The sequence below is a fragment of the Nannospalax galili genome, unplaced genomic scaffold, assembly GCF_000622305.1.
Source record: "Nannospalax galili isolate Female #2095 unplaced genomic scaffold, S.galili_v1.0 scaffold936, whole genome shotgun sequence".
In the NCBI taxonomy this organism is placed as follows: domain Eukaryota; kingdom Metazoa; phylum Chordata; class Mammalia; order Rodentia; family Spalacidae; genus Nannospalax; species Nannospalax galili.
This window is the reverse complement of record NW_008337142.1, coordinates 1180318-1203002: the sequence shown is the minus strand read 5'-3', so window position 1 is coordinate 1203002 and position 22685 is coordinate 1180318. Positions and strand designations below refer to the sequence as shown.

Sequence of the window (22685 nt, the reverse complement as noted above, 5' to 3'; positions counted from 1 at the left end):
GAGCACTGGCTGTTCTTGCAGAGGATCTAGGTTCAATTCCCAGCCCCCACATGGTGTCTAACAGCTGTCCATAATTCCAATTCCAGGGGATCTGATGCCCTCTTTTGGGATCTGCAGGCATTGTATGACTCAGGTGCCCTTACATACATAATGAGACACATAAAAAATATAAAAATAAATAATTTTTTGGTCTTTTTGAAACAGGGTCTCCCTGTAGCCCCAGCTGACCTGGAGCTTACTATGCAGACCACCAGGCTAGCCTTGAACTCACAGAGATCTGCCTGCCTTTGCCTCCCAAGTGCTAGGACTACAGGCATGAACTACCACACCTGGCTTAATAATTAAAAAAAAAATGGAGTAATCTGAATAAAACATGTGGTTGGTTGGCTGGCAATGCATTTATGTATTCACTGGACAGATACTTCTTGAGTGTCTGTTATGCACCAGGGTCTACAATGGTATATTCAAAACATCAAACAAAAATAACCACTGGAAAACTGAATGTCCTAGGGGCTAGGGATGTAGCTCAGATGGTGGAATATTTGTGTAACGTCCCACAAATGTGGATTCAATCCCCAGGACCACAGAAATCAGATGACACAAGCCTGTCATCCCAGCACTTGGGAGGTGGAGACAGAGATCAGAGTAAAAAGTCATCCTCCTATGCCATATAATGAACTCAAAGCCAGCTTAGATTCCTTAAAACAAAACAAAACAAGACTTGAATGCTATAATCCTTACATTTTCTTGGCAAGAAGCAGATAATAAACACAAATTAATCCACAAAATTAGTCAGGGGTGGAAGAAAAGAAGCATTCAGAAAGTAGCAGCTATAAATCTGTCGATGGGTGAAAACTTGCTGAATAGAAGACATGTGAGCAAGGACTCACAGGAGGTGAAAACAGGAAGTAGGTGTCAGGGTAACATAATCCACAAGCAAGAAATGACAGGGAAGGTGGAAAAAGGAGGCCCGTGTGGCCTGTGCAGTGACACAGGGAGAGAAGCTGGGTCTGCAGGAAGTAACACACCCTCACAGTTCAAGCTGAGATACCTTGGAGGGCAAAAGGGGGTTCTAGAAGTAATTCATGTTCTGTCATTCTAAAGTATATACACAAATATACACATACATATTTCCTTTTGAGATAGGGTCGAAGTAGTCAGGCTTGTCTAGAACTCATGATCCTTCTGTCTCACCTCCCAGTGCTGTATTAAAAACATGCACTACCATGCCCTGATAAAGTACATATCACTGACAAAAATGTCATTTTATTGTATTATTGGACCTATAAAATATTTCTAGTCAAGAGCTGAGGGTGTGGTATACACCTTTAATCTCAGCCCTTGGGAAACTAAGGCAGGAGGAGTGTAAGTCTGAGGCCAACCTAAGTTATACAGTAATCTTCTTAAATAATAGCAATAATAATAATTGTACTCAAAACTTCTTTTCCTTTAGTTTTTTTTTTTTTTTTTTTAATCAGAGTCTTATGTAACCCAAGTTGGTATCTAGCTTCCTATGTAGCCCAGGCTGGCCTTGCACTACCGGTCCTTTTGCATCAGTCTCCCAAGCGCTGATGTAGCAGATGCAAACTACAACCACCTAGAGAAACTCATTCTCTAAATAAAGTTTTCCAAAGTAAGTTTAAATAACAGATAGCCATATGCATGAAACTTCTTAGGTATTCTTTGATTATTTAAACATTTAAAATAGCTCAAGTAAATAATCACTCTTGACAGACTCACCTACTTAACTGTTGACTTAGCCAATCTTGTGTCTAACATTGTGATATGGGAATTTTCCTTCACAATGTCTGTTTTCTTAAAAAATATAGTTTTGTTATTTTATTGAATTTGCAGTCTTCTTCACAGTGGCATTTTATGGCTAATAGATTTGACAATGTTGGTAGATTTAATCTGTGCTTTTCAGTGGACCATAATGTGTTTAGCAGATTCATGACCTTCCTCCAGCACTGATGAGCCTTAACCTCAAGGGCACATTCTGCTCTGAGGAAGATATTCTCAATTCTGCTTTTTAAAAGAAAAGGTGCAAATATCTTCAGGACAATATTTTCTTTTTTAATTAAAAAAATATTTTTTGCTAGTGTGTGTTCTGGTTTGCCTTCAGTTGCTGTGACAAAACACTCTGACCAATACCAACTTGGGGAGGAAGGGGTTTATTTGCCTTCCATCTTCTGGATCACAAATCATCACTGAGGGAGCCCGAGATAGGAACTCCAGGCAGGAACCTGGAGGCAGAGCTGAAGCACAGGTTATGAAGGAACAATGCTTACTGGCTTGCTCCTCTGACCTGTGCTCAGTCTGCTTTCTTATACAATACAGGACCATCTGCCCAGGGGTGGCAATGCCCACAGTGGGCTAGGCCCTCACACATCACTCAACAAACAAGAAAAGCCCCCACAGACAAGGCCTCAGGCCAGTCCAATGGTGGAAATTTCCCAGTGGAGGCTCCCTCTACCCAGGTGTGTCAAGTTGACACTAAAGCTATCCAGCACAGTGTACAAAATAATGGGCTTCATCGTAACATCTTCATGCATGAACATCACTGAACGTTGTTCCTACTTGCCTTCCCATCCCCTTCTGCGCTCATGTTATTTATGTCTGTGTGTTTCTGTGTATAATAAAAGAATGCATATTTGCTTTCCACCCCATTCCCCCTTGTTGCTCTCCTATTTCCCCAACCCTGCCTTTTCAGCCTCTTCCCTCCCACATAGAACACCTCCTACTTCCATGTCCAGGACAATATTTTCACGTGTTTTCTCTTCCTCCCTCCATTCACAGCACTTTTCTCCAATAATACTCTTATGAGGCCAAACTTGCATATTGTCTCAATTTGATGATTCTTTTTTTAACATTTGTTCTAAGCCTGGATAAATAAAATATCACAAACTTCCATAATTTCTTTCCATTTTGGTGTATAGATTTATCCCATGAAAACCAGAAGTCAAACTTCATCAAAGTAAAAATTTTTCAGAAGCCCAATTTTCAAATTAGGTAATTAAGCTCCACGAGCTCTCATCTCTTAGTCTTTGCTGGGAGAAACTTGAGCGGCTTCCTTCTGTCAAGCTTAATTGTACATGACTGCAGCCTGCTAGGAAGCAAGCTTTCACTCTATATTGATTGAATAATTTGATTAAAGATCTGCAGCTGATTTTGTACACAATGCAATCTAAATTCTGGTTTCTTTATAAAATGCGTTTTCAAAGAGCAGGGATTTCCAAAATGCAGAGGGTAACATGCAACACAGACAGACCTGTACACATTCATGCTTAGATGTTTCTTTGTCCTTCATACCAGCTTCTGGCCAAAAGAAAAGGAGTTTTATATACCAGTTACTTATATAGTCTGTGTAAATACACTGCATAACCATTTGCCAATCTTGGCAATTTTAGCTTCCATTTTTGTGGGCAGAACATTGTCATTTGTTTAGGCATGATCAAAAATTTCGTGCACATCACAAGTAGCTCCAAGTATATTTCTGCTCTGTTGGTTTTTAAGTTGGTAAGAATACCACGATGCTGTGTTCCATCAACATTTTGGGGGTAGGGGGCCTTTTTGAGACAGGGTCTCCCTGTAGCTCCAGCTGGCCTGGAACTCACTATGTAGACCAGGCTGGCCTTGAAGTCACAAAGATTCGCCTGGCAGAGGAAAGATTCGCCTGCCTCTGCCTCCTGAGTGCTGGGATTAAAGGTGTGCATTACCATGCCCAGCCTAGATTTTTATTCTTATTTTTACCATAAAATTTTCACCATTAAATTTCTTTTAGCTTCAATGTTGAACTTTTCAACTAAATATCTGACAGTAGCAATATCAGTTGTTTTATCAGCCAACATGCCAAAGTGGATGTAGGTAATGTCACAGGGTCCCACCTCACAATGAAGAGCTATGGACAATCAAGGGATGTTGAGAGAGGGAGAGTCAGTTTTCTCTAAGGACTAGCTCCTATGGTTATCTAATCCCAAATGGACATACCACTAAATGAACTCAGTACATTGCATATATATATATATATATATGTATATGTGTGTGTTTATAAATGTATGTAGGTATATGTAACAATAATAATAAAAGAAGTCAGGCATGGTGGTGTATGCCTTTAATCCCAGCACTTGGGAGACAGAGGCAGGTGGATTTCTGTGAGATGGAGGCCAGCCTGGTCTACATAGTGAATTCTAGGCCATCTGAAGCTACAGGGAGACCCTGTCTCAAAAAGATCAATAATAACAATAATAATAGTAATTAAAGAAGTTGTTTTATTTTTGACTGGAAAATGAACTTCCAAAGGTTTTATTTTGATCCTGTGCCATAGGAGAAAAATAATTCAAAGGTTTTGGATTTCTACAAATTTTCTAATTGAGACCTCCAATGGCACTGATATAAAATATTCTTCTAACATTAAGTATCAAATTTTGAAGTACTGCTATATCTTTTTCACCTGATTTTTGTCTTCTGGCTTTTAAATTTTTTCTTTATTTTATGTGTGACTATTTTGCCTGCATATATGTAAGTGTACCCCTGTGTGTAATGCCAGCAGGTCAGAAGAGGGCATTAGAGACCCTGGAACTGGAGTTACAGATAACTGTTAGCTGCCATGAGGGTGCTGGGACCTGAACCTGGGTCCTCTGCAAGAGCAGTCAGTGCTAACCACTGAATCATCTCTCCAATCCCTCTTCTGTCTTTCAAAGGTACAAGGATATCTCTCCTCATCCCCCTGGTGACTAGAAAACATTGACAAATGTTTTGTACAAGTTACACATCCATCATAACTGCTTTGAGGAGGTAAAGCCTGAAGATTTGTGTTCAGTTTTGTTTTAAGCCAGCTGATAAAACGATTTATTGTTAAAACTTAAAAAGTGACTGGGCATGGTAGTGCATGCCTTTAACCCCAGCACCCAGGAGGCGGAGGCAGGTGGATCTCTGTGAGCCTGAGGCCAGCCTCTAGGGCTACACAGTGAGACCCTCTCTCAAAAAACAAAGAAAGATTTTAAAAGTGCTAACACTCTGGCACTCTGTCTCAAAAAGAAAAAAAAAAGAGGAAGAAGAAAAAGAAGAAGAAGAAGAAGAAGAAGAAGAAGAAGAAGAAGAAGAAGAAGAAGAAGAGGAGGAAGGCAGCTAACAAATAATAAAATAAATACTCAAGAGATTTACAAAATTGCAGGTTCTGTTCCCTGCACCCATATGGTGGCTAATCATCTGTGACTCCAGTTCCAGGGAATCTGATGCTTACTGACTACCACAGGCACTGTATGCATGTGATGCCCTTACATGAAAGCAAAACACTGATACACATAAAAATTTTAAAAATCATATTATAATATTCTCCATGACAAAATACATGACTTCTACTTCCTAAATATCACCTGTATGGCATTACGCTTGATTTCCATATTACTTACTGACCCAAAGAAGCTCCATGCATGTTACACATGAACCACAGTCCAGCATGATTGGTAATTACCGAAGTGGCCAGCAGGGGGGAAAGCCTCAATTTTTTTTCTGCTACCACTGAAGACACAGGGGTTAGCTGTGGGGCTGCTGACCTCCTAGTCCTCAGTCTGCACTGCATACATTACCCAGGAAAGGGTGATGCTAGGGAGGTTTTGTCTGAACAAGGACAACATCAGGAAAAGAGTTATTAGTCATATTTTGGGTTTAGTCATAAGATGATCACTTTGTTCACAACATATGTAGTTTTCAGTTTCTTTTGTATGCATGTCCACATAAGCTTATGTGGTTATGCATACCTACAGGATAGCACACATACGCATGTGTGCACATGTGTGTGGAAGTCAGAAGTCAACACTGAGTGTCTTCCTCAATCACTATCTTTTTTAATAAATAAAATAACAGGATTTCTCGCTGAACCAGGAGTTTGGTGATTTTGCTATCTGAGCCCTAGAAATCTGCCTACCTCTGCTTGACCAGGACTGGGATTGTAGGTACCTGCTATTGAGCCCAATTTTTTGCTGGATGCTGAGGATCTGAACTCAGGTCTTGATGCTTTCATATCACCTTACTGACTGAGCCATCCCCCTGGGTGTTATATATAGAACTGGATGAGACAGTGAAAGATACCAAAGAATCAGATATCTGTTAAACCATGCTGTCTTGTATTAATGTAAATAATAATAATAAACATTTAAAAAGTGAAAACATTACATAAAAGATGGTGGTTTTACTGCAAATGCGATGGGAAGTCACTGCCAGAGAATATCCTCATCAGACTTAGATTTTAAAAGGATCATGGAGGCTGCTGTGTTGGAGAAAGAAAAATTAGAGGTGGAAAGTATTCCTGCCTTTAGACTTCAGTCTGTGCTATTCGCTTTTCTATGGTGTGTACAGGAATGAATCAGAACGTCAGGGTTCATGAACACCAGGTATGAAGAACATGCACTCAGTGTCTCCCACAAACTCCATTGCTCAATGCTCTAGTTGTAATTAAGGTTTGCACAGACTTATCCAAAGGATGAGGAAACAAATATCAGCAGAGGGAGGTATCTGTTCTACCCGATAGTTTAATACTTAATCAGAAATGAACACATTGGATTTCTGGAGGTATTTGTTTCAATTTTATTTATTTATTTACTTATATATTTATTTTTATGTGTATGAATATTTTGCCTGTGTGGATGTAAGTCCACCCATGTTGTACAATGCCTGCAGAGGCCAAAAGAGGATGTTGGGGTCCCCTGGAACTTGAATTACAGATGGTTGTTAGCTGCCATGTGAGTGTTGGGAACTGAACCCTGGTGAACCCTGGTCCTCTGCAAGAGCAGCCACTGCTCTTAACTGCTGAGCCATCTCTCCAGTCCTGGATTTATGTTTTTAAAAAATCATTTCTTATGAATTTAATTACTTTGTGGTAGATGCCAAGAGTTTCACCATCTCTAGCTACACAAGAATCTCTGAATCTGTTCAGCAGGAAAAAGACCCTGCAGTCATCCCAAGAAAACCCATCTAAGCCGCCACCTGGTCTTCTCCAGGTGATCTCTGGTCTTACTGAATGCAGCTCCAATCAAACTGCAACACAGAACCTCGATGCCCAGAGAGTTACATCACAATATCAGCATGAGCTAGAGAACACTCTGCTATCCATTCATTGCTAGCAAGAAATTAGGTTCAATATTTATTCTACGATCATTTTCTTAGCTTTCCTCTCTCCAACCATCTTCAAATACTGAAGATTTTTCATTCTTCTCTACAGGCTTCTCCTTTAATATCATTTTATGTGGGATACAAATAGTTTTCAAAAATGCACCCAAAACATCTCTATCTAAAGTACCACAATAAATGAAAGTTACCTGCAAGGGACTGGTATTGCCTGGAGAGGACAAGGTCTTTGAAGTCTTGGGAGGCTTACTCTCCTTGCTGGATTTCTGCTCCAGGGGACAAGGATCAGGATTTGAATATTCATCACTGTCCTGGAGGGTGGAACGTTCCAGTTCCTCCAACAGGGCATCTATATCACAAGAAACAAGAGAATTATAATATAGAATATGCAAGTATCCAGGACCATTTTCTTCTTACATATTCCCATGGTGCCCTTGGTTTAACAATGAAGGCTATTTTCCAACACCTCCCTTTTTTCTTACCTCACTTAAGGAGTATGACCTGTCCTAGGAGATGTCTAATGCCTCCTTGTGCCTCCTTACATATGGTTTGTTTGGTATTTCTTATGGTTGCATTCAATTTCATAGTTTCACTCTTAATTTGATTTCTTGTATTATAGATTTTGGTTTTTAACCATTCATTTGACACAGATGACCCACACACATGAAAAAAAAGCCAATTAGAAAAAAAAAGATCCTAATGTATTTCCTACTGGAAAAATATAAGTAACTTTATCACCATTTTTCAAAATATATGGCACAGTGGGCCTTAACAGGGATGACAGAGTATATGGGCTCCAGTTGGGGGGGGGAGGCTATGGGAGAGTGCCAGTGGGGACAAGGGTATAAAGATGATTGAGAGTGTTTGAGATGTTCTGTATGAAATAAAAAATAATTCAATAAAAATGAAAAAATTGGGGAAAAAAGCAATGTATTCTAACCCTGATTTTTGTTGTCTAACATCTCAAGAGTTATTCCAAGAATTATATATATATGTCTTTTAGGGTGTGGAGAGGACAAGAGATTAGGGGGGAAAGAAACAAAGATATTGCACAATGAAGTAAGATGTGGCAATCCAAATCATTGGGACTTCTTTTGTAGTTTTCTTGAGGAAAACCAACAGATTTCACAAGTGCTGTTTTGGAACTTTTCTACTACAAAGACATGAATCATATCAATGAAAGAAAATTAGCACATGCCTTCACAATGGTATGCCCAAGTGCTGACTCTTCTTTAAATTATTCTAATACTTTGAGGTGGATGACATGTCATCTTCATTTCCTGTATCAGGAAAGACACAGAATGACTTTCACAGGCTCATGAGTGCAGAACCAGATGCCACTCGGAGCTTTCTGATCCCAGTTCGACAAGATATGTGAGAGCTACATGTTGGAGTTCCCAGCATCACAGTACTGACTATCTGAGTCATCTAAAGCAGGACACTCTCTGGAGCTTTCTTCTTCTACATAAGGAAGCAATTGGATAGAACAAAATTTTTCAAATTGTATGTCATGACTAGATTTTTGTTTCATTTTTTTAAGATAGGATGTCGTAAGTCAAGATGGTCTGGAATTCAGTCCAGGCCAGTCTGAAACTCACAATCCTCCTGCCTCCATTTCCTGGGTGTTAGGATTCAGGGGTGTGCCTTTTTGCCCAGCTCAAAAGTGTCTCATCCTCTCCCCACTTTCTCCAATTTACTGTGCTGATGATTGAACCCACAGACTTGCATACACTAAACAAATGCTCTAGTACTGAGTCACACCCCCAGCCTGAGGATGACAACTTCTTAACGTTATAGTGAAAAATCTAAGTTTTTTTTTTTTCACAAAAGCAATGTATCAAACTTTCTCAGTATCACAAAATATTGACCTTTATGTACCATTTTACAAATAAGCAAGTTTAACTAAACTCTTTAGGTCAAATTATTCTTCAAGGAATAAACACTAACATGTAACTAATTTCAATGCATGAACTTTATTAGATCATTAAATAAACTCTAAAAAATAAAACAACTGAGGATATTGATAGCATTTGTGTTAAAAAACAATATTGAATAGTTTACCAATAATACCAAACACTATTTTGAGTATTTGAAAATAGTAATATTAAAGTTACTTCAGTTAATTTTAGGTGTGATGGTGGCATTTCATGATACTGAGGAACTGTCATTAAGACTATTGGTTATTGTGGTATGATACTGTTATGCTGGTTCTTTTTACAAGTATATACTTATTTATGTTATAGATTAAGGCTGAAATATTTACAAATAAAAAATTTAATATCTGAAATTTCTTTAAAACAACACACAAATGGAAAAGACAAAAGGTATATGAATGAATGAAGAGCTGATGACTGTTTAAACTAATTGAAAGGTATATCACATTTCATTAAACTATTTTGCCTACTTTGCATATTTTTTAATTCTCTCCAATGAAAGGGTTTTGGGGCTTTGTTTTTCTTTTATTTGGATTTTTTGTTTTTGTTATTGATACTGGTGGTTTTTTTTGAGACAGGGCTCCCTATGATGCCCTAGCTGACCTGGACCTTATAGACCAAGCAGGTCTTGATCTCAGAGAGATCCACCTGCCTCTGTTTCCTGAGTTCTGGAACTAAAGGCATGTGCTACCATGCCTGACCCTTGAAAGGTTTTGCTGTTGTTTTTGTTTTTGTCTTTTAAGAGTAAAGAAAATGAAGACAAAACATGAAAGTAAAACTTTTGTCTCGATTTTATTAGCCAGACTCAACTCTGAATTTCAGAATTCCCAATTTTCACTCTACATCTCTCTGTAAAATAGAGCCTCTTTCCTTTCTATTTTCTCTTGAAATTAAAAAAAAACCACATATTTAGTGTATATGTATGGGTGCATGTGAAGTTCAGAGAACAACTTGGAGTATTCAGTTCTTTCTGTCCATCCTGTGAGCCCTGAGGATCCAGCTCAACACCTTTATGCACTGAGCATCCCACTAGCCCTTTTCTTTCTGCTTTCTAAGCTTGCTCCAACCAGAAGTTAGAGATCTTCCTAGATCAATAAGAATCTATTTATATTAAAGATTGTGGAGAGGGACTACCATTCCACAGAGGTTATGGATTACCCTTTGGAGCCTCAGCTCACCAAATCTATTAAAACACTCTTTTCTGGCTCATGAGTTAACAGGCCTTTCGGTTCCTGTTTCCTGTGAAGACACATTTCACCAGCACCCTGAGGTTATTCCTTTTGCATAATGCAAATGCTATAGTTTAAAGATGACTAATTTCAGCATGACAAATATGAGATTACTGGGGGTAAGGGATGCTAGACTGAAAACTGTGCAGTTCTCCCTAGTCCTTGACCTGTGGAACTTAAATATTAACATGTCAGGAGTACAGTGAGGTCTCTAGGGGTCTCGATAAGTTGTAAGGATCTAGGGAAGATTTAGGGAAAACCTGCGAGGTGGATAGCAGCTACCAACCTCTAAGGCAATATATTCTGCACAGAGAAAACATTTGCTCACACTGGTAGGAAGAGAAACCCACCTCACGCCTTTGGGGATAGCTATTTGGTTTCTGCTGTTGTTGCTCTTTGAGGCAGTGCCTCAATCTAGCCCAGGCTTACCTGGAACTAACTCAGTAGCCCAGGCTGGCCTCAAATTTATAGCAATCTTCCTGCCCAGCATCCTGATACTGGGATTACAGGTGTAAACCATAACACCTGGCCTGGCAGATATCCCTTGCTTTCTTCGGTTTTGTTTTGTAAGGTAGCTCAGGCTAGCCTCAAACTTGCTATACAGCAAAACATAACCTTGAACTCCTGATCCCCTTGCCACTACCCCAGGAGTGCTGGGTTTAGAGGCATGTATCACCATGCCCTGTTGGGGTAGCAGGGGAAGAATGACAGTTTAAAGACATTGTTGAGGGGTAGTCACCAGCAGTCTTGCTGACTTGTAGCTAACTGGATAAGCTGCACAGATTAGCTTCCAAGCTACCAACTGATACTTTATATTTTCTGGACAAGATTTCTCTAACATTGATTGTGCTCAGAAAATGCAAAACTACACAATTAAAAAAAAAATGTGTTGCTCCACTGGCCACCTGAACTGACACACTTTGAACACAGAGGAATTTGTAACCTGTAATTTACTATTGGTGTCAGGTGCTCCTTAGAGTTTATTAAAAAAAAAAAAAAAAAAAGAAGGTCAATACCTATTTCCAGAGATCACTGTAGACAGTAAGTTGATTAGCATATTTGAATTTGTCCAGTATTAGGTTTCTTTTAATTTTTGGAATAAAATTTGGTACCCATAAAATAAAGAAAAAACTGGACACTGGAGAAACACAAATTCCCCCCAATGCTCACACAGGATAAGGATCAGATTCTACACCAAGCTCTCAAATACAGCATTTACCCCAGTATCAAAATGTACTTTACTGCCCCAACACTTCGATATTTATTAAATACCAACTTTTTCTCTTCATTACCATCTCCTCCCTTCTTTCCTCTGTTTCTCTTGCTCTCACAACCCAGATTTTTTTGTTTTGCTTTTTGCTTTTTATTTTTTTGTTGTTTGAGGCAAGATTGCCACACTCTGTAGGTCTGGCTGGCATGGAGCTATGTGGAATGCACAGGAATCTTCCTGCCTCTGCTTCCCAAATGCTGGGATTAAAGGTATGTGCTACCATGCCCAGCATGTGCCACCATGCCTAGCCAAATAATTTTTTAAAGACAATGCTCAAGGAATACGCTTTTGTTGCTGCTGGCAGTCTGGGCTTGTCCACAAACACAAACCCAGGGACAATGTGAGCTTAATACAGATAGGAAAACTGTGCGAAAGTTAGTGACTCAGTGTTAAGACGCAGGAAAAAAACAAGTTGTCAAAGTCAAGTAAATGTGTCCCACGAACAAAAACTTTACAGGACTCCAAAGATTTGAAATCAGTGGTCTCTCTGAATATGGTAGCCTGTTACATTTCCACGGCTGATATTAATTGCCCCAAAGTGGGCTGCTGGAGGACCCTGCTGCTAAGGTTGTAGTCCCCCATGTCCAGATAGCCCCAAGGGGCATGGCGCTACATGGAAGGACTCCCTTTCTCAGCAGGGGCCTCCTGTTCTCTGCCTCACTTACCTGGAAATTGCCACCAAGCATGGATGCCTGACCTTATTTGGAACATGACCTTTGGCATAGTTACCTGCAATAAAACTGCCCCCAGGTTTTTTCTATATGATAATCTATAATCTATATTTCAGGCCATAGTAATTTTCAGGATTCCTCTGAATAAAAATCTTAGCAACAAAAACCACTGGAATGCCGGTGCATTATCTCCCTGATTTAATAGAAAACTATGTAACAAATGAAATCACTCTGGCTTTTCTCCATCCTCTGGGAATTCTTATTGTTACTACTGTCCTAATTTCCTTCCCTCCCTCCCTCCCTTCTTCCGTTCCTCCCTTCCCAGTCTTCTTTCTTCTTCCTTCCTTTCCATTCCCTCCCAACTCCTTACTTTCCCCTCAATGACATCACCACAATCACCTTCTATCACACATCTATGAACTCCAATAGCTGCCTAAGGAGATGTTCAGAATAAAATGGCCATTTCAATCAAAATTCCCTCTGAAAACACAGAGTCTGCTCTGTGGTTAGCACTGAACTCTCTGCCTGCTGTGCTGCTGCAGCGTGAACCCACAGTTCCCCCCAGACAGCCATAGTTCCTCCTGCCTCACTCTTGGTTAAGCTGAGGATCCAAGTGTAAAAAATCTCCCAGCAACATCCTCCATCTGACTAGACTATGCCTCGTCGCACATGGAGATGGTGACTAAGTCCACATTTCCTTAGAGTGTCTTCTCCAAGAAGCACCCAACTCACCCAACTCTTCCATTATCCCACAACCACGATGCTCTGGTCGGGCAGGTTGTGAAGAACTGCTTTGGCCTGTGGTGAAGACGGGGAACACAACGGAACTGAGCGAGACAGTGCAAAGCAGCTTCTATAGCCCTTTTTGGTTCCTGTATTTGCTTAGCACTTCCTCACTTCTGATTTGACAATTTTCTTTTTTTCCCCCGCTAGTAGCACAGTTTTTAAAATAGTGCTGACATGCAAAGGCAGTTGTGCAAGATTTAGATTTTGATACTACATTGGCCAAAGTGATAAAAGAGTCAAAAAGAGATTTTTCAAAAATGAACACCTACTCATTTGAATTTATGTTGAATTCATAGAAATTGCAGGTTTATTTTTGTGGGGTTTTTCCATGCTAGCTTTTTTTCTCTTTCTTTCTTTCTTTCTTTCTTTCTTTCTTTCTTTCTTTCTTTCTGGGAAACTGGAGGGCCATGAAAATACAGCCTTCTTTAAAATTCCCATCTAAAAGGGACCAACTTCATTTCACCATTTGTATTTATTTTAGAAATCATGCTTATCTGCCATCTTGTATAAATAGTAAATTCTTCCAAAAATATTTTTAAATTGGACTATTTACTGTGGGGGGGGGTGTGGGCGTGTGTGTGCATGTTCACACACTGGTAGTCAGAGGACAACTTGTAGGACCCAGTTCTCTTCTTCTACCATGTGAGTCTTGGAAATGAACTCAGGTTATCAGTCTTGACAGCAAGTGCCTTTACCTGCTGAGCTATCTCAATGGCCCAGATTGTAAATTCTTTTAAGTAGGAAAGAAGTTGAATCATGTCTGGCTTCTCAGGTACTGGTTTACACAGTTGTCCAAAATGCAAATATATATCCTCTAATGGGAAAATCAATCCAGAAGATTTAAGGTTTATTCCTGCATAGTTAAACTGCCTTATAACAGTTGCTCTAAAAAGTGAGTAATGTTTTTTTTTCATCCTGTTTTATCACTGTTTTGTTCATCTTGAAAGAAAGCATTTATAAAAGGTCTACTCTGAGAAGGCAGTACATAAAGAACTCTAATTGTGGCCCTGGGAAGTAGGCTTTGTCGCCATGTTTACTAGCAAACAGGCTCAAGGAATAGTAACTTGTAAAACAACAGAAGAGATAGCTTTGTTACTTACTATATAATTCAGAGTCTACTCCAGGGTGTGTGATTTCTACAATGCATTAGTCGTTTTTTTTGTTTTGTTTTTGTGTTTTTTACTAAGATCTCTTTTTAAGAATCCCTTTCTGTATTACTTTAAGTAGCCATTGGATGTCAGTGCTGTTCCAAGTCTGCTCATTACAAATACAGCTTGAAAAAATTCCCATTGACGCTGTTTTTACACCTGAAAATGACATTAGTTCTAGAGAAAGAGCAAAATCCTCAGCACAGGCGTTAGCCTTAACTGTGTGACAACTGAGCCAAACGCTGGTAAGAAAAATGGGTTTAGCTACTTGTCTACAGTTTAATGATTAGTGTGAAATTTAGAATTAGATCGCCAAATCTTGCCTCTACCTTCTTGTGCATATTATAAGTCTGGATATTTTCATCTCCCCAGGGTAAGAAACTGCCCTAGCAGGTTGTTCCGTGATTACAATATGTAAAAAGTAAAGGAAGGGACGCGTACAATGTAACAAAAGGAAAGGAATGCATACAAATGTATAAAGGGAAAGGAAGGAATGCATACAATGTATAAAAGGGAAAGGAACGAATGCATACAATGTATAGAAGGGAAAGAAACAATGCAAGGGGCTACAGAATTGCCAGTTCCAGCCTGACCTAATGGAGACATTCCTTTACCTAGCAGGAAGGTAACTTTGTTGCACAAGCTAATAGGCACAAAAGAACTTTCGGTCAAAGCCGCCGAACTGTGCTTCCCGTGCAGTGGAAATATCTACATACCTACAAACCACAGAGGCCTGTAGCCTGAGGGCTGGAGGTGGCCCGCAAGTTCGACTTCAGGGTCTTAGCCTTTTGCACATAGGTCACTGAAGTCACGCAAACAGCTCATCCCTCCCTCTGGTTCAGAGACCACAGCCAGGTTAAATAAGCAAAGCCAGCTCCCTGAGGCTTCCAAAATCCAACAAGAAAGCAACTTTACAAAGCTTTCTACCAATTTCATTAAAATTGAAGTGACAGAAGCGCAATGAGTCCCTGACCGCCAGGGCCTCACAAGAGAAAGGGAGGAATAACGAACGGTGGCTAGATGGTCGCAAAGGAGGTGTCAGTTCCAAAGTAAATAAGGATTATGGCGAGGGCACCTTAGAATAGTTATGCGAACGCCAAGTTTAAAAGTACGGAGTAGGATAAACTCTTCCAGGCAACCCTAACCAGTAATTGGCTGAATATTTGAGCCCAGAGGTAGGCAGGCATTGCGGCCTAACCCGGAAGCACTGCCTCCCTGGAAAATAAACTCACACGGTGGAGAGAAAACTACCTTTCCCATGGTGATCAGTGGAAAACTCCGCCTGTAGTTTCCCATCCTTTTCCTGGCCACCCAGATTAATTAGGACTTCAACTCCCAGGAAGCCGTTGGCTAAGTGGGCACTGCGCATGCGCCAAGCGGTGGGCCCTCAGAGCCCCCATAACCCCGCCTCTGTCCCACCGCCGCCATTTTTTCAGAGACTTTCATCCGGCAACGGACGGGGCCTTTTTTTCTTAAAGGCGAAGCGACAGCTCAAAACATTTCCCCCTTCTCCCCGCAAGAGCTGGCGGCGCTGGCGACAGGAAGGCCAGAGACAGGAAGGTGGGGTCGGGGAGAAGGCGTAACTACGCCCAGGCTACTTCCTAGGCCTCAAGGAGGCTAGCTAGAGCCCTCGAGGCGCCCGCGTAGCCTCCAGGCGGCAGGTGCGCGCGCAGCCAGCCGCGGGCGACCGCGAGGCGGGTAAAGGTGCCTTTTCTTCCCTCTGGCCTCCCTCGCCAGCCCTGCCCCTCCCACTATCCCTAGCCTGCGCTCCGCTGCGAGGGGGGAAAAGGTCACTTTGGGGTTGTCGCGAGACAGCCGTTTAACGGTGAGAACGGGTGCGCGAGGAAGGAAACCTCGCGCGCTCCCTTGGAGTCGGCTCCAGATTGGCTGACGGAAGGGGCGGGGGGCGGGCACCGCGGACGTCGCTGCCTGTGAGGCCGCAAGAGGCGGGGCCGGCACACCGATCCTCCTCCCCGATTGGCCCGCTGCAAGTGTGTGGCGGCCGCGCGCGCACTCGCCGCCGGCGGTCGCGGGCCTTGAGTGGCAGGGGGTGGGGGGGCACCCTCGGAGCGGGCGGAGGGGAGGGGGAAGAGAAGCGCTCCGGAGAGAGTGAGCCGGACGCTCCGGGAGTCCGGGGGGGGGCGGGGGGAGCTGCGTCGCGGCAGCCGCCGCCTCCGCCTCCACCGCCTGGGACGAGGGGGTGGGGGACGGACGAGCCCGATGCCGGGGGAGACGGAGGAGCCGCGATCCCCGGAGCAACAGGACCAGGAAGGCGGACAGGCGGCGGCGGCCGCGGCGGCTCCGGACGAGCCCCAGGCGCAGCCAGGTGAGGTGGCGGCGGCGCCTGCGGCGGCTTCTGCGGAAACCGCGACCAGCCGCGTGCTGAGGGGAGGTCGGGACCGCGGCCGGGCCGCTGCGGCCGCCGCCGCCGCCGCGGTGTCCCGCCGGAGGAAGGCCGAGTATCCCCGTCGGCGGAGGAGCAGCCCCAGCGCCAGGCCTCCCGACACCGCCGCGCAACAGGCCCAGGCCGCGAAGCCCCCGTCGCCAGCTCAGGGCAAGAAGAGTCCGCGACTCCAGTGAGTAACGCTGTCTTTGCGGCGGTGGGAGACCCCTTCCAGTCCGCACGCAGGCCTCTCGGCTCCCGTAGCGCCCGCTCCACGTGACACCCGCCTGCTCTGCCCCCTGCCGGCTCCGCACGCGCGACGCGGCTGGGCCGAGGGCTCACTGCACCCCGGCGCCAGGGGCACCCCAGCTGCCGCCCGCCCCCGTCCTATTCCATACCTATTTGTCAGCCTCGCCCCTTCCCTCCCCCGGCTGTCGAGTGTCACGTCGCATCTCCGTTAGGACATCCCCAGCCTTGCAGAAGGTGCTCGCCCGGTCCCTCTCGCCTGCCCGGAGCCTTTCCCACTCTCCCAGATTTTCACATTGGTTTTCGTTCTTTTCCGACACGCTCAGAGTGATAACGTGGCTCTACCAACTTTGAAGCATAGAGTATTTTCTTGCAACTAAATGAGATGTGTTTTTTAGTACCTAGTGGGTGTGTGTGTGTGTGTGTGTGTGTGTATTTTTGCATACATTTTAACGAAGGTGCTGCATTCTTAAAAATAGATTGAGCTGAAAAGAATTATTACGGAGAGGTCGTAGAGAAACCGTTAACAGATCCCCAGGAGCACACAGTTTTTACTTTGTTCATTAATGTGATTCTCATGTTAACTGTTGGAGACGATGGGTTTATAAGTTGTATTCGATTAACCTTTGAGTTCACTATTTAGCGTTTTATGTCATTTGCTTTTCAAGTGCAAAAAATTAAGGCGGAAAAAATTGAAGGGGAAGGACTTCAGGTTTTCACATCTCCATCCGGCCGGTAGAGATAGTGGTACGGTTTGGCTTACATTAGATTAGACCTAGTAGGTTTTTAAAGTGCAAGAACAGGGCTGTTCCAAAATTAAATCTGTGGCTCCGAATACTTACATTTGAAACCTCTCTGAAAGCAGTAAGAAACAAAGGTGTCATATTTTACTATTATAAACATTTCCTTAGTTTTCACTGTGATTTCAGCTAGCAGAATTTATAAGGAACGACCATTCTGTGGTCAGTAAAAGTTGTCACAAATTGTTGAACTGATTTGAGAGTACATGCATTTCATGAAAAGATGTGTATCATTAATCGTAGTGATAAAACTGTTGGGCAGATTATTTAAACTATGTGTGTGTACCTCCGTTTCTTTCTAGACAGTTGAGGGATAACCTGTGACCTGAGTTTGTGTGGATTAAATGCACATCATTTTACATAGTGCCTGACACATAGGTAAATACTGGGTAAAACTTGCTGTTTCGTGTTAAATGGTACAGAGGCAGGGATAGGAGTGGATTGTGCTGGTGGCTTGTGTGTCAGTTCTGCAAAGTTTCATGTTTTTTGATTCTCATCTGCCAGTTGAAAGTTCAGTATATCTGATTCAGGTTGGTTATGCCTAGAGTAGCAGGTTTTCTTGCTCATGATTTATGTTTCCCTCACATGAAAGACTGTTAAAGGACTTTTTTGTTTGTGCAATATAATTGTTGGTAGAAACATTTGCTCTTGGATATCCCAGTAAGATTGTTTGCTTGTTTGTTTTTGGCCAGTGTTCTTTGTGAGAGGGAATAATACTAGAAATCGGAAGAATAGCCTTTACTTCTTTACCTTCACAGTCATCTCTTGTTCATGTATTTAAAATTATACAGTTTGGTCAGGTTGCTTAAATGAATTTATCGTACTGTTTTTGCACATTTGAAGTTTGCAGTCTTCCTTTGAAAAGGAACTGGGCCTCGTACTGATAGTGTACTGGCTGCAGACCTGGTGCTTGCCTTCAAGGACTTTGAGGTGGAAAGAAGGGGCCTGTGCATTGATTAGCAGTTGTTGGCCAAACTTATGTGCATGGTTTACAGGTTTTCAGTGACAGTTTCATTTTTAAACTAATTTTTTACTTAATCCCTTAAGACATTTCAAATGTTTTTGAGTGTCAGTTTACTGAACTCTGACCTTGATGCATCTCTTTCCAAATAAAATGACAGATTAAAATGGAGGTGAGCAATTTAATCTCCATACTAATTACTTGTTCTTTTCAGATCCTTTTCTTTCCTCTTCTTTCTCCATCCATTGCACATCCTTGCCCCCCACACCCAGACCCAAGTAATCAGCTGTTTAGCTTGTTTCTCTCAAAGAGAAAGCAAAATACATAGAATTGTTTTAAGAGGTTAAAGACAGATTTGGATTGATTGAACCATGTGCTGCTTTTGGAAGGCAAATTATATAGTGGAGAAAAGCCTGAAGGTGAGGCAAAAACTTGATGTGTCAGCTCTGTACCACTCATTGGGTGACCTTGGGCCAGTCACTCGACATTTTGAGAGATGAGTTGAATTTGTGAAAGGAGCCTTAAGCTGGATAATAAATAGGTTATACTTTCATCAATTTAAGTGCATAACAGTTTCATATTGAAGCTTTTGAGAATTAAAAGAACAGATAATATGAATGAAAGTAAACATTTCAGTGAATATGTGCACAAGAAAGGCATAAAGGCTAGAATCATTCTAAAAGTAGTTATTAGGAATTAGGCCCCTCAGTGTAGTTATGATTATTGGATCAGAGGCCGGTGTTGTATAACAAGCATGTGCTAGGACCATTGGTGCCATAATTGAGGGTCCTGTCTCTTGTTTGTTTCTGTTTTTGTTTGAGACAAGGTCTCAGTATGTATCCTTGTTTGGCCTGGAACTGCCTCTGGACAGGCTAGCCTGGAACTCAGGAAGATCTACCTGCCCTTGCCTCTCAAGTGCCAGGATTAAAGTTGTATTCTACTATGCCTAACTCTTATTTTTATGTTACAGTACCGCTATGGAAAGAGTGAAATTGTCAAATTAAGACTAGCTTTAAAGGACAAAGTTTCTTTTCATTCCATTGTGTAATATTGGATATCTGTGCATTTTAGACTTTAAGACTCTTTAAACATACACTGTGTACCTCTGGGGCTGGAGAGATGGCTCAGCAGTTACAAGCACTGGCTGCCTTGCAGAAGATATGTGTTCGAGTCTCAGCACCCACATGGCAGCTAACAACTGTCTGTAATTCTAGGTCCTGGGGATTCGATGACCTTATCTGACCTCCATGGGCAGTGCATGACACAGGTGCACTTACATACATGCAGGCGATACAATCATACTCATAAAGTAAAAATAATAAGTAAAATATTTTTAAAAAAATACAGTTTCAGAAACTATAATGTAGCTGTTGAATAACCTTGTTAACCAAAACCCGAGTGTTTGGAGTTTTCTTTTAGGTTCAAATGAGTGACATATGAAGAAAACATGTTTAATATCTAGTGCATGGAGTTCAGAGTTTTCTCTTTCATTTTGCTAAAAGTAAAATGGTTATGAGCCTATAGGTGGCAGGTTCTGTAGTTTCTCTGGGTTACAGATAGTGCAAATGATGGATGAGGTGGTGATCCTCTGAATTGAACAGAACCTGCAGCCCTCCCTTTCTCAAAGGCTTCAGTGGGATCCTGAGTGATTGGGGACCTAGGGTAGGCAGTGTGGCGGTAGAGATAGTATTCAAAAAATTTTCAGGCTAGATACTTAGCAGGTGTGTTCTTAGTGTTCCACTTACTAAAATTAGGGTAACTCACAATTATTTTGTGTTAATTGGGAAGTTTATAGTATAAGCTAAAGTAAAATTACTGCAATGCTAACCTTGAAAACATGACACAAAATGACAGTATGTAAAGATTTTAGTTAATGACATTAGGTTTACTTGCAAAGAAGAAAATCTTTGCACTGCAGAGTTACTATGTAGTTAACAAATTATGTGTATGTTAGTGTGCCTGCATGAGTTTATGTGCCCACAGATGCCAGAGAGCATGGGATCCTTTGGAACTGGAGTTACAGGTGGTTAGAAGCCTTCTGATATGGGTCCTGTGAGCAGAACCCAGACCCTCTGCAAGAGCAGTACATGTGTTTGTAACTGCTGGTTGATCTTTCCAGCCCCCTATGTGGATCTTCATAACCAATCCCAAGCTATTTTATTTTTGCAGTTGGGAAATGAGTGGAGCGCACTCACTGTCTACCAGTTACATGTAATGATTTCCTAAATTAAAAACATGGGAATCTGGGGCTGGAAAGATGGCTCAGCGGTTCAGAGCACTGACTGCTCTTGCAGAGGATCCAGGTTCGAGTCCCAGCACCCACATGGTGGCTGCAAACCGTCCTTAAATCCAGTTCCAGGGGAATCCGAAGCCCTCTTCTGACCTCCACGGCATTGCACGACATGGGTGTACTCACATACATTCAGGCAGTGCACTCATATACAAAATAATAAAAATAAAATATTTTAAAAACATGGGAATCACTTGAATTTTTTTTATTTAAGTTATGTATGACTGTCTTGCCTCCATGTATGTAAGTGCACCCGTTTTGTGCCATATTTGCAGAAGCCAGAAGAGGGTGTTGAATTTCCTGGAACTGGAGTTATAGACTGTTAACTGCCATGTGGGTGTTGAGACCCAAACCTGAGTCCTCTGCAAGAGCAGCCAGTGCTCTTAACTGCTGAGCCATCTCTCCAGACCCTCAACATTTTTTTTTTTCTTAAATCGGGGGCATCTTAACTTTTTGAACATTTTTTTACTATTTAATTTGTAAAGTTTTAGTTAATTTATTTGGGGCATCCATCTGTCGTCTTTTTAGAAATTTTTATTAGATTTAGTGAACAGTTTTGAAAAGTCTCTTAAAGTTCATTAAATTTTGGTTATGAAAATTGTTGAAAGAGCAGCATAATGAAACCTCGGTATTTTCACCAAGGTCTTAAGCTGTTCTTGCTATACCTTCCTCCCTAGCCCCCTTTTTTGGCAGAACTGTTTTAGAACACCTCTCAGAATTGTCAGTTCATCCTTGGTTCTTTGCATGTGTAAAGTAAGGACAGTGATTTCCTTACATAACCACTTGCTGGAGTAAAAACAGCAACTTTTTTTGTATTAGTTTTTCATCATTGAAAGCTTGAGATGATATTCTTCTTCCATGCTGTCATTTATTACACACGACTCTTTAAATTTACATTAATAAAATTCTAAAAATTCAGTTCCTCAATTACACTGGCTATTTCAAGTGCTAAGCAACCACATGTGACTTAACATTGGACAGTACAGCAGTTGAGGATTTCTACCACTGCTGAACTTAGTCTTGTCTTTAGACAACATAGTGTAGATGCTTTTTAGATCATTCTGGAAGTGAACAAGATAAATAATTTGTGTTCTGAGAAAATGCACAATTACTTATGTAACGGTTGGCTCTTATTTCTTTCAGATGCTTAGAAAAAATAACAACTGATAAAGGTAAGACCCATTCTTAACTTTGATATGTAGATAATCCTGATCTTATGATCTTATAGAAACTGTAATAAGCTTCAGCCTGATCACTGATGTTGCATTCAAAGTCTTTAGTAGAGGTGTTAGAATTCATTAAACGACAGCAAGCAGATTTGGACAATAGAGTGTCTTTATATTTAGAAACTCAATAATGAACCCATAATTTAATGGCCATTCTTATTTTTAAAAATAGCCTTTGTTTTAAAGAATTAACAAGCATAATATATAACAATACAGAGTAAAATGTAGGCAAGTCTTGGTACTAGTGAACTCATAATTGTAGTTTGAGACGTGGAATGTGTTCTAAGATTTCAGCCTGGTGAATAATTGAACAATCATTAGGTCATTTCTTTTTAGAGTTTTTAGCAAACCAGATACATGTATTGATACATGTTTTCTCCTTGCCTGGATTGGATTATAAAGGGAAGTCAGTGTTCGGTTTTTACTTTTTAAATATAAGAGGCTTTATTCTGGTTTACAGGCTGGTCTATTAAAATTGTCTCCAATGTGTTGTGATAACTGTTTTATATATATATACTTTTCCTAATCTTTGACTGTCATCCTTGATACAGCAGCATTCAAAACTGGACCTAATGAACTAATTCACATTCATTCTCATTCTCTCTCTCTCTCTCTC

At 41.4% G+C, this 22685-nt stretch overlaps 2 protein-coding genes across 6 annotated transcripts in view; one reads left to right on the top strand and one right to left on the bottom strand.

Annotated features, from left to right (window-relative positions):
* The window catches only part of Lpxn (leupaxin), a 47558-nt gene extending 31989 nt beyond the window's left edge, over positions 1-15569 (bottom strand). Inside the window, exons 1-3 of one of the 4 annotated variants that reach the window (XM_029563156.1) lie at positions 14880-15311; positions 12962-13027; positions 7317-7474 (exon numbers count right to left, since the gene is read on the bottom strand). In XM_029563156.1, the coding sequence (XP_029419016.1) occupies positions 7317-7474; positions 12962-12974 (171 nt within the window). In that variant the 5' untranslated portion in view covers positions 12975-13027; positions 14880-15311. Of the gene's footprint in view, positions 1-7316; positions 7475-12961; positions 13522-14879; positions 15312-15395 lie in introns of those variants that run through there. The other 3 variants (XM_029563154.1, XM_029563155.1, XM_008832169.3) reach the window with 3 other exon arrangements.
* A 163-nt stretch (positions 15570-15732) lies between these two features.
* Zfp91 (ZFP91 zinc finger protein) overlaps positions 15733-22685 on the top strand; it is a 38658-nt gene continuing 31705 nt past the window's right edge. For both annotated transcript variants that reach the window (XM_008832168.3, XM_008832167.3), the window contains exons 1-2: positions 15733-16739; positions 21987-22015. In XM_008832168.3, coding sequence (XP_008830390.1) covers positions 16384-16739; positions 21987-22015 — 385 coding nt within the window. In that variant the 5' untranslated portion in view covers positions 15733-16383. The remainder of the gene's footprint in view (positions 16740-21986; positions 22016-22685) is intronic.